We start from the raw sequence: 11,858 nt of genomic DNA, 5'->3' as shown, positions 1-11,858 counted from the left end.
TCCCCTCCCCACCTTCCCAGCTGGACTTGGCCAGGCCCTTGTGAGCCCAAACGTGCAGGAGGTTTTTAGGGAACACATCCAGCTTTCCTGGGAAATTTACTGACAGTTTCATCATTCTAAAACCTCGCCTGTGCCAGGCCCACAGCAGCAAAGGGGTTTTGGGTTTTTTTATAGGAGCTTAGCAGGGGGGATGCATGGGAGAGCAGTGGTAAAGCCCAGCTTAGGGATTCGTTCCACTGATCAGCTGGAGTTCTGCATCAGCAGAGCCCGGGGATGTGCTGCCATCCACGTTTTCCACTGCTCCGGCCTGCTCTTTGTTGGCTTTGCTTTTCCTGTCTCTGCTGGAGTCAGTGGAACTGGTGTGAGGTGATGGAATTGAGGATTTGAGTGCCCCAGCCCCAGCCTTGCCCTTCCCAGCTCCCCCTGGCACATCCCTGTTTTTCTCTCTCTCCACCTTTTCCTCTTCAGGGAAGAAAATTCTCTGGTTTGTACATAAGGACTCGACTCTTCCCGGGGTTTTCCTGTTCCTCCGCGCCCTTTGGAATCTTGGTGTTTCTCAGGAACGTCAGGGAAGGAAAGAACTCTCAGCTGCAACAAGAAAAAAAAAAAAAACCTGTCTTGTGGTCCCGTGGATCTGCTGGGAGACAGATTTCCACCTCCTGCCTCCCGGAGGGTGACACTGGACACCCCCCGTGTCACCCCTGAGGTCGGAATGGCTGGGTTGTGTTGGGAGGGACCTTAAATCTCACCCCATCGCATCCCTGCCATGGCAGGAACACCTCCCACCATCCCAGGCTGCTCCAAGGCCCATCCAGCCTGGCCTTGGACAATTCCAGGGATGCAGGGGCACCCACAGCTGCTGCAGGAATCATCAGACCAGGGGAGGAGTGCTTTGAGCACTGCAAAAACGTTGATGGAGCAAAACCTTTCTGGGCCTGGGTTGATTTCCCGGTCAGAGATGGAGAAAGCGGGAGAGACTGGGAGTGTCCCCAGAGCAGGAATTCCTCCGGCAGCCGCGGGAGGAGGAGAGGTGATCGGTGCCAGGGGATGATCCCCGAGGAACAGGGCTGGGACAGGACCTCGCTGCTGCCATGAAACCCTCCTGGGATCCTCCTCCAGCTCTCTGCTGCCGGGCAGATCCCACAGAGCTGGGAGAGCCGGGGCTGACCTCAGCCAGCACGGAGCTGTGATGTCACCGTGTCACCGCGGCCAGCCCCAGCCACTGTCACTGACACAGGGACCCCCGGCCAGCCCCAGCCACTGTCACTGACACAGGGACCCCCGGCCAGCCCCAGCCACTGGCACTGACACAGGGACCCCCGGCCAGCCCCAGCCACTGTCACTGACACAGGGACCCCCGGCCAGCCCCAGCCACTGGCACTGACACAGGGACCCCCGGCCGGCCCCAGCCACTGTCACTGACACAGGGACCCCCGGCCAGCCCCAGCCACTGGCACTGGCACAGGGACCCCCGGCCGGCCCCAGCCACTGTCACTGGCACAGGGACCCCCGGCCGGCCCCAGCCACTGTCACTGACACAGGGACCCCCGGCCAGCCCCAGCCACTGGCACTGACACAGGGACCCCCGGCCAGCCCCAGCCACTGTCACTGACACAGGGACCCCCGGCCAGCCCCAGCCACTGGCACTGACACAGGGACCCCCGGCCAGTCCCAGCCACTGTCACTGACACAGGGACCCCCGGCCAGCCCCAGCCACTGTCACTGACACAGGGACCCCCGGCCAGCCCCAGCCACTGTCACTGGCACAGGGACCCCCGGCCAGCCCCAGCCACTGGCACTGACACAGGGACCCCCGGCCAGCCCCAGCCACTGGCACTGACACAGGGACCCCCGGGAACGGGGCACGGCGGGAGCAGGGCTGGGCTTTGCTGCCCTAGGGAGCGGAGAGTGGAATCGAAGGGGAGACAGACACGGGGACAGGTGGGACAGACACAGGGACAGGTAGGACAGACACAGGGCAGGGTGGAACAGACATGGGGACAGGTGGGACAGACATAGGATAGGTGGGACAGACACAGGACAGGTGTGACACACACGGGGACAGGTGTGACACACACGGGGGCAGGTGTGGCACACACGGGGCAGGGTGGGACATCCACGTGTGTGTCCTGCGCTGGGTGATGTCCCCGGGGATGGGGGACACGCAGGACAGCCTCAGCCCCGGGCACGATGTCCCCGCCACGTGTTCCCCGTGACCCCCGCGGTTTTATCAGCCCGTGGCCTGTGACACGCCCGCCCGCAGGGGACATTGAGCTGTCCGCAGGGGACACTGAGCTGTCACCAGCACTGCCCGGGGCGCCGCCAGCCCCTTCCCGCTGCCCGGCCGCGCACCTGGGCCCAGGTGAGGAGACGGCTCCTGCCGTGGGCCGGCAGCGATGCGGGGCTCGGGGGCTGCTCCGAGCGCGGGGCCGGGACCGGGGGATGCTTGGGCGATGCTCGGGGGATGCTCGGGGGATGCTCGGGGGATGCTCCGCTCGCGGGGCGCCCCGTCGGGCCCGGGACGGGCGAGGATGGGCGGCACCGCCTGCGCGCACCGCTCCGCAGGGCTCCGCATCCCCCCGCGCATCCCCGCACAGCATCCCCCGCACATCATCCCCGCACAGCATCCCCCGCACATCATCCCCCGCACATCCCCGCCCCGCACCGCACCGCCCCGCGGAGGGGGGCGCGGCCGCGTCCCTCCCCCCCGCACCGCCCCTGCGCCGCCGCGGAGCGCAGCGCGGGCGCGCAGCGGGACCGGACCCGCCCCGCCGCCGCCGCCGCCGCCGCCGCCGCTTTGTGTCTGGGCGCCGCCCGCGGAGGCGGAGCGGGCCCGGCCCTGGGCTCCGCGGCGCGGCGGGGCGGGCGGCGGGACAGCCGCGGGCAGCCCCCGGCGGCGCCCGCGCAGCCCCCGCACCCGCGGCTCGGCCGCGCATGGACGCGCGTTCCCGCCTGCACCGTGAGTACGCGGGGCCGGGGCCGGGAGGGGCCGCGCAGCCCCCCGGGGGATGCCCCCGGGGCCGCCCACGCCCCCCCCCCACCCCACCCCGGGCACGGGGGAGGGAACGCGGGGCGGCTCCGGCGAGGACAAAGGAGCGCGGGGAGCGCTCGGGGCGCGCAGCCGGAGCCGCCCCCGCGCAGCCCCCGCGGAGCGCTGACAGCTCGGGCGCGCTGCCACGGAACCTGCCTGCGGCGGGGGTCGGGCTCGGCGCAGCTCCTGGAAAATTCTGCGCCCTTTCGCGGCGCCGGTGGAGGCGCGGGGAGGTGCGGAGGAGGCTCCTTTCCCTCCTTCCCTCCCTCCTTCCCTCCCTCCTTCCCTCCCTCCCTCCGCGCAGGGACATTCCGCCTCCCGCGGTCCCGCCGGTCCCGGCCCGTTTGTCCAGCCCTGCCGGAGGCCGGAGGGCGCTCCAGTCGGGGTGCCCGGGCTCCGGGGGGTTTTGGGGGGAGGCCGGGCAGGGCCCGGGCCCGCGGCGCTCGGAGCCGCGTCCCCCGGCCCCGTGCCGGTGTCCCTGCCCGGGGACAGCGTGTGCCCGGGGCACCGAGCCTCCTCTGCTCGTTCTCGCTGCCAGGCCGGGCCGCCGAGGGTCACGCACACCGGAGCCCTGTTGAAAGTTCCGTGGGGTTTTTTGGGAAATGGGAAGGAGCCGATGGATATTTCTGCCCTGTGCCACTCACTCCACCTAAATCCCTTCCTCCCGCTCCTGCCCATCCGTGATTTCCAGCTAAAAACTCCGGCCACGTGCCCTTGGCTTGGGTGTCTTTAACCTCAGGTGCTGGGGTGGGAATAATCCTTGGGAACAGCAGGAATCCGGAGCGTTTCCCTCGCCGCTCCGCGGCCCGAGCAGTGACTTAATCCGGCGGGTTTTGCTGTTCCGCAGCTGCTCGCTCGGCTCCTCACGGAGGACGAGGAGGAGGAGGAGGGAGGGAGGGATGCTCGCCATGGCAACCTCGCGGCGCACATTGCGGCCACTTCGGGCAAGTGGCGGGACTTGGGGGAAGAAACGGGAGCGGGCTGATCTCAGATCCGCCATCGGGGGTGAATTTTGCGGTGAATTGTGCGGCGCGGAGAGCGCCGAGCCGGTTCTGGGAGCGCTCCTGTTGCCTCGGTTCGGGGGGTGGGTGTGTGCGGAGGGGCCTTCGGGGAGGTCACGGAGCTTCCTCTGCGTGCAGCCGCAGTGAAAGGAGGGCTCTTCATTTCCCGAGCGCTGTTAATTGCCGTGATCATCCCGAAATTCAGTGATTTTACCGTCCGACGCCTCGCCGCGCCGCCTCACCTTGCTGTCCCCGTGAACTTTAACCTCGGCCTGCGTTTCCATCCGTGAAACTTTTCCTTGGAGAAAGCGGCGCTTATTTTATTTTTTTAATTACCTCACGGAGGAGGAGCTTTGCTCTGTGCCTCTGTCACACGGCTGATGTGAAACCCCGAAAAAAGGGGGGGGGAGGCTTAGATTACACCGATTTTCGCAGTTGCTGGAGTAACGAAACCCTTCCCGGGTGCCTGGTTTGGGGAGCTGCAGCTCGGGAGCAAACGCTGCAGAGTCGCTGGGAATTTCCAGCCCAGCAGCAAATCCCGCAGGAATCTGTCAGTGCTTCCCCGCAAGGCGTTAAAAAATCGCTTAAAGTTTAAAATCCCGCAGAAAGGGTTTTAAAAGGACGCTTGGCCGCCGTCTCTGGGTGGTTTCGAGGCAGCACGGCACCATTAGAGCCCCCCCCAAAATTCAGATTAATCACCTCTGAGGCATCAGGACGAGGCTCTGCTGGGAGCGCTGATCCTAAAGCAGGGACACCAGGGGTGCCAAACAGGGCAGGACGTGGAAATCCAGGAATCCAGGAGATGGAAATCCATGGAAATCCACGGCAGGACAGGCTGGGGCTGTGTGGTGGTCACTGAGCCACCCCCGGCTCCGCAGTGTCCCCTGGGGCGGCCTTGGCACACCTGGGAGAGAGGCCTGGGGTCAGGGAGGGGACACTGATGGACACCAGGGCTCCAGGAATGGGGAATTCCATCCTCCCGGCCACGCAGCGGGCTTTTACCCCGCTGGAATTCCGCTGCCAGCCCCAGATTCCCGAGCAGAGGCTCCATCCCCGGGGGCCGCTCAGGAGCCCGGCCCCGACCCGGGGCTGCCCATCCCGGCCTGGGGACGCGGTGTGAGCAGCGGGAGGAGGAACTGCTCCCTGCGGGGTGCGAATCCATCGGGCAGCGCCGGGAAAACCCGGCGGGACACAGCTGGGGGCGGCGCCCACCCGCAGAGGTGTCCCAGGAACATCCGAGGGCCACTCGAGAATCCCCAATTAAAGCATTTCGGTGGATGCGAGCCCGGCGCAGCCCGAGCTCCTCGAGGTGGTACCGAGCCCTATTTAAAGATTTCTAAGAGCCACCATGTGTCCTTGGTTTTCATCTCGGCTCCCTCTAATTTTAGCGAGCTTTCCGTAGGCTCTCGTTTGCAGATTGCATCAAACCCTAGGACAGAGCTTGCAGAACTCGGGGCTGGGTTGGGTGGTTTTTTTTGGGGTGGATTTTTTTTTTTTTTTCCTGGGAATGCAGCAATTTGTCGAGAGCAGAGAAATCCTCCTCGTGTTTGACTGGGCAGAGCCGCCCCTCCCGGTGCGAGCTGCGGAGAAGTTGGGGAAGGGAGGAAGGTGGAGGGATGAGGAGGGACGGCTGCGAGCAGCCGGGATTGAGGCTGGAGAGCTCTGAGAGCCCCGGGGAGAGGCTGCTGCCGGCAGAGTGCGAAATTAGGGAGAGAAAGGAGCGTTAAATCCCAGCGCTCTGCGAAGGGGGAGCAAATACCGTGTTCATGGATCAGGTTCTGGCGAATAAAGAAGAAAAGAAGCCGTAAGCTCAGGAAGGCTCATTTTTTTTTTTTTTTTTGTTATAAAGAGGAGAGCATTCCTCATCCTTTAGTTCCCTCGGATCCGGAGTGAATGACTTTAGAGAATGACAGGAGTTTAAGCTCATCGGAGGAAAACGGTGCTGCATTTTTTTTTCTTTTTTTTTCTTTTTTTTTTTTTTCCTTTTTTTTTACTTCGAGTATTTTACTGGGGGAAAAGATTCGGAAATAAGAGCTGGAGCCCAAGAGAACCCGCGGAGAGCAAATTTAACCTTTCCTAGGCTAGGAACCGGTGGCCGGTGGGCAGAAATAATCCGAATTTCGTCGGGAGTCGGGCGAAGGGGAGCAGCAGAGTTTCTCCGGCCCCGGGATGTAGGGAGCAGCCGGTGGGACTGGGAGTGCCGAGCACATTCCCATGGCCGGGAATCCGACACTCGGCTCCGCGTCACGTGAATTGCCAGGCACCGCTCCTCTTCCAGGGATGCTGGAGATGTAAAGACGTCCTTGGGAGATCTCGGCAGCTCGGGCTGAAACAAAGCCGTCGGCCGGGGGAATCAAAATCCGGGATTGAGGAGCCTTTGGACAGCCCCGGGGGGGAGCTCGGGAATTGTCCCCGCGGGACAGGGAGAGCGGCGGGGCAGGCAGAGCATCCTCCTCCTCCTCCTCCTCCTCGTCATCCCTCAGCTGCTGCCAGCGGAGCCTGGCTCAGCCGGCGGCTCAGGCACCCAGCCCGGCCCCGGAGCTGCCCCGGAGCGCTGGATCCGGCGGGATTTAAACCTCCGCCTCCCTCGGATCGCCTCGGCCCTGGATTGCTCCTCAGCGCCGGCTCTGCTGCCGGGCGCTTCTTCCCGTCTTGTCGCTTTGGACATTTTTTAAATTTCTTTTTTTTTTTTTTTTTTGGTCGGCGGCGGCCTGAGGGCAGCCCGTGCGGGAAGGGATGGCATGGCACGGGCACGGGCACGGGCACGGGCACGGCGGCATTCCCGAATTCCCTCCGCGAGGAACGCGCCGAGGCAGCGGATTCACCCCTCCCCTGAGCTACGGCAGGAGCCGGGAGCGGGGCCGGCGCCGGCGCTTGGTGTCCCTGCTGCAGAACCCAGCCCTGCTCTGCAGAGGTGCGGGGGACAGCCGGGGGGACAGCCGGGGGGGGGACAGGGTCGGGGGACACGGCTCGGGGCTTTGGGGGGGACAGACAGCCACGGCTTGGCGGGAACACTGCTCGGGGGACGCACAGCTTGGTGGCTTTGGGGGGGACACGCCTTGGGGGGACACAGCTTGGTGGCTTTGGGGGGACCCGCCTTGGTGGCTTTGGGGGGCAGAGCCTGCGGGGCTCAGAGCTGCTGCCACGAGGGGACAGAGCTCGTGGGGGCCACACCTTGGTGGCTTTAGGAGAACGCACCTTGGTGGCTCTGGGGGGACACACCTTGGTGGCTTTGGCAGGGGACAATCCCCACTGGGGGCTGACGAGCTGCTGGCAGGAGGGGACACGGCTCGGGGGGGACAGACCGTGGTGGCTTTGGGGAGACAGACGATGTTGGCTTTGGGGACACACGCCTTGGTGGCTTTAGGGGTGTGGAGGCATCCAGGGTTCCAACATCGGGGGACGCACCTTGGTGGCTTTAGGGGGACAAAGAGTGATGGCTTTGAGGGGACAGACCCTGTGGGGCTCAGAGCTGCTGCCAGGAGGGGACACAGCTCTAGGGACACACCTTGGTGGCTTTAGGAGGGAACAATGATGGCTTTGGGGGTCACAATCCCCACTCGGCGTTGAGGAGCTGCTGCCAGGAGGGGACAGAGCTCTGGGTAGGGGGACTTTGGTGGCTTTGGGGGCTGAGGAACCAAGCTGTGGCTGCCAGGAGCACTGCCTCCAGCTCTTCCCAGGCCAAACCCCACCAATCTCTGCTTCTCTTGCGTTTTTTGGTTGTTTTTTTTCCCCAAATCTATAAAAAAATCAGCTCCATCCAGACACCTCCACAAGTTCTGTTCCCAGCCCCACCTTCCATCTGCCCGTCCCTGGTGCCCTTCTCCGTGGTGACCTTTGAGGAGCCTTCGGGGCAGAGGCTCCTCAGCGCCGGCACACCTCTGGGAGACGGTTTTGTCCCTCTGCTCCTGCCAGGAGGGACAGCCTGGACCAGAGGGGCAGACTTGGGATGGTGATGGAGCCGTGCTGGGAGTGGAGGGATGAGGCTGGGAAAGGGGCAGTGACTTCATACCCAGCATCAAAACCAGGGTTTGGGCTTTGCTGGTCCTCCCAGCTGGCCATCTCCTGGCCCCATCCCCCTGAAGGAGCTGGGATCTCGTGGCGCTTTGGTTTCTCCCCAGGTATTTGCTCTGTGTGTGCGGCGTCGAGGCAGCTCTGCCCGTTGTTCCAAGAAACATTCCTACATTTCCCCCAGCCTGAGCACTAAATTGGTGGCTTTCAGCAGTTCCCTAATTATGTGAGACATTTTTTTTGTACTTAACAAATGGTTCTGATTCCTGCCAGCACTTCAGCCTGGTGTTCCAGGCCCGTGGGTGTCGGGGAACAGAACATATTTCTGTGTCTGTGAATATGATCCCACACGTTGTCTTAAGTGGGAAAATGTTCGCAGCCCTTATATGGAGAGGGAAATTTTTTCTTCCCCCCCCCCCCCCCCCTTAAATCCATCAGTGCTTTCTCCTGCAGCACTAACGCAGTTTGATCTTGCTGCTGCTCTCCAGGCTGGGTTAGGAACCAGAAATGTGCGGTGGGGCTTTCTTCTTTACCTGGCAGAAGCGTGGTGTGACCTGCTCTGCTCTCAAACCGTGCAGGAATTGGGGCTGGAAGTGGGGGAGGATTTTCCACCCCTGCAGAGCTGCCAGGTGAAGGTCCCTGGGAGGATCTTTGCCCCCAAACCGTGCAGGAATTTGGTCTGGAAGTGGGGGAAGATTTTCCACCCCTGCAGAGCTGCCAGGTGAAGGCTCCTGGGAGCAGCCAGGTGCTGTCCCTCCTGGAATTGTGCATCCCTCCTCCTCCTCCTCCCTGGCTGGGAGCTCCCACCCTCAGTGCTGGTGGCATTGCTGCAGCCTCCTGGCCCTCCCTGGAATTGTGGAAAAATCTGGGATGTGCCACGGCACGGGGACGTGTCCCACAGCGGGGCCCTGCGCCTGTGCTGTGAAATTTAGGGAACACAGGAGTTCTGGGAGCACTTTGTGGTGTCCATTGGGTGTAGCCTCATGGAAGAGAGCAGGAGGAGCTCCTTGGGCTGATGGAGGGGTGGAATTCCCTTCCAGGGAGTTTTTTCCCAGGAATGCTCATGGCTGCAGGAGGTGTTCCTGCCCGCTGGCATTGCCTCCAAACCCTCTGGGGCTCTGTGGTGCTCATGGAGGAGCAGCACTGGAGTGAGGCCTCCTCCTCCTCCTCCTCTTCCCTGCTGCTCCTGGGAAAGCTGAGGATGGAGCATGGCCAGGCTGGAGTGACTGTGGTCACCCAGGGTGGGGACGGAGCTCCCAGAGCTGGGCACAGCACAGGGTCACCCCTGACCTGCTGGGAATGCTCTTCCCAGTGGATCCCACTGGACACAGCTCGTTGTCCCTCAGGATGCCAAGGGACACTGTTCATTGTCCCTCAGGATCACACTGGACATGGATTGTTGTCCCTCATTGTCCCACTGGACACTGCTGGTCAGGGACAGCTCGTTGTCCCTTAGGATCCCAATGGACACTGTTCATTGTCCCTCAGGATCTGACTGGACACTGATGGTCAAGGACAGCTCATTGTCCCTCATTGGCCCCCAGGGTCCCACTGGAGACAGATTGTTGTCCCCCAGGATCCCAATGGACATGGATTGTTGTCCCTCAAGATCCCAATGGACACTGCTGGTCAAGGACAGTTCGTTGTCCCCCAGGATCCCAATGGACATGGATTGTTGTCCCTCAAGATCCCAATGGACACTGCTGGTCAAGGACAGTTCGTTGTCCCCCAGGATCCCACTGGACTCAGCTCGTTGTCCCTCAGGATCCCAGAGGACACAGCTGGTCAGGGACAGCTCATTGTCCCTCAGGATCCCTCTGGATCCTCAGGGACACCTCGTTGTCCCCATGTCCTTCTCCAGGCACTCCTGCAGGCTGTGCCATTTGGGGAGTGAGGATCTCCCGGAGCCCTGAGCACCAGCCCAGTGAGCACACCTGTGTTTGTAGGAATTTTTCCCTGGGGTCATAGAACGGGGTTTCCTGTATTTGTTGATCCATTTTTCTCCAAAAATGGATTTTTTTTTTCCCTAACAAAGCCGCTTTTCAGGATTCCTGCAGAAGCACCCGGCAAAGAGGCCACAACAAAGACTGGGAGCACGTCAGCTTCCCAGCCTGGGCACAGAAAATCCTTAAAAACAAGGAATTCTGTGCCTTTTCCAGGGCTGTCCTTGTCTCCACCTGCCGGGAACAGGCGCTTTTTTAAGGGGATGTCATTCTCACTCTGCTGGATGAACACTCCCAGTTGTGATGACAACCGTGTGGGAACTTGGACAAGTGAAAAATGGAGCTCCAGGAGCTGCCAGGCGCAGGCCTTTCACCAGAGCTGCTATTTCGGGGTGGGGAGGGGACAGATTCGGCACCAGGAGGTGGGAGGAGGCAAAGTGTCAGCCTGGATTTAATCCCTGTCCGAGACTTCTCGGGTTTGGAGCGGCGACCTGGGAGAAATCTCATCCCCCTGAGGTCACCCTGTGTCCGTGGGGAGGGCTGGGAAAACCCACACACACAAAGCACTTGGCTGGTTTGTTCCTCTTCCAGGTTTTCGTTGATCCAGTCGGTTTTGCGGGAAATACAAACTAGGGTGAGAGTGAGGAGGCAGGAGGGTGGAATTCCAGGGAATTCTGGGGTCCCCATCCCTGGAGGTGTCATCCAGAGCTGGGGACGAGGTGGGGATGGGCCACAGCTGGGACTCGGGGACCCTCGGAGGGTTTCTTCTCAATAATTCCGGGTTTCTGGGATTTGGGTCTCCACTGTGCAGCTCCCGCAGCTGGAATCTCACCCGCAGCTGGAATTCCGCAGCTGGAATCTCACCCACAGCTGGAATTCCGCAGCTGGAACCCCGCCCACAGGGCTGGTGAAGGCAGGGAAAACCCTCGCTGGTGTCAGGGTAAATCTGAATTCCTTCTGCTGGCTCTGAGCCTGCCCGGCCACCTGAACTCACCACCCCAGGGAGGGCGTGAGCAACATCTCCCTGCTGGATCCAGAGAGTGCCCGGAATTGTGGGCTGGGAAAAGCTTTTCATATCAGGGCACTTGTTCTCAGCCCTGAACTGTAGTTTCCCATGACCGTTTGTTTCCGAAGGAATCCTGGGCAGCTCGTCCCCCACGTCCAAAGACGTTTGCTTTTCACTCAGCCTGATTTGATTCCTCCCTGCCCAGGAGTTTTCCTGACTCTGAGCTATCCCACAGCTTTTTTTCTTGCTCTCTGGAATACCCAGAAGGTCAAATTTGTGTCCTCATAATTTAACTGGAGTCAGGAGGGCTCCGCAGAGAGCATTCCTTGGATCCCAGTGCAGGGCAGGAGGCTGCTGGACCTGTGGCAGCTTTTTTGGGTCAATAAGCTCCTCTGTTGAGCGGCTCATCCGTATTTATACTAAAAAAAAACAACCCCCAAACTTCCCAAATTTCTTCTCTGGAGCAGCCACAGCCCAGCTAATTGAAACGGGAACCAAAACGGGAGCCTGGTGTTGCACTAAAAATAAAACAAATAGAAAATAAAGCAAATAAATATTGAAATAGAACTAAAACGCAGAGCGGCGGCTGCCGCCACCATTTAACTGCAGATACAACACGAAACACTTCTCCTTAATTAAGGAGTGGGAAAAGCTAATTAGCGAGCTGCATCATGGCATTGTTGTGGAGACGAGGGCTTTGTGATTAAAGTTGCTCGGAGGAAGCGCGCCAGGAAAGAAATCCAGGTTTCCTGGAAGCTCTGTAATGATCTCGTAATTGATTTCCTGGAGCAGGATTTTTATTCATTTTATGGGATTTCAGCTGCCCCGTGAGTTTGGGATTTGTTTTGTCAACAAGAGGAGCAAAA

At 61.1% G+C, this 11,858-nt stretch overlaps 1 protein-coding gene across 1 annotated transcript in view; it reads left to right on the top strand.

Annotated features, from left to right (window-relative positions):
- Positions 1–5,218: 5,218 nt before the first annotated feature.
- LOC136294846 (leucine-rich repeat-containing protein 7-like) overlaps positions 5,219–11,858 on the top strand; it is a 55,428-nt gene continuing 48,788 nt past the window's right edge. The window contains exon 1 of the mRNA XM_066193028.1: positions 5,219–6,946. Coding sequence (XP_066049125.1) covers positions 6,769–6,946 — 178 coding nt within the window. The 5' untranslated portion in view covers positions 5,219–6,768. The remainder of the gene's footprint in view (positions 6,947–11,858) is intronic.

This window comes from Chamaea fasciata, unplaced genomic scaffold (assembly GCF_029207755.1).
Source record: "Chamaea fasciata isolate MVZ Bird 193981 ecotype frontalis unplaced genomic scaffold, bChaFas1.0.hap1 SCAF_10, whole genome shotgun sequence".
Taxonomy (NCBI): Eukaryota; Metazoa; Chordata; class Aves; order Passeriformes; family Sylviidae; genus Chamaea; species Chamaea fasciata.
The sequence above is the reverse complement of the archived record's forward strand: the minus strand, read 5'-3'. Positions and strand labels throughout refer to the sequence as shown.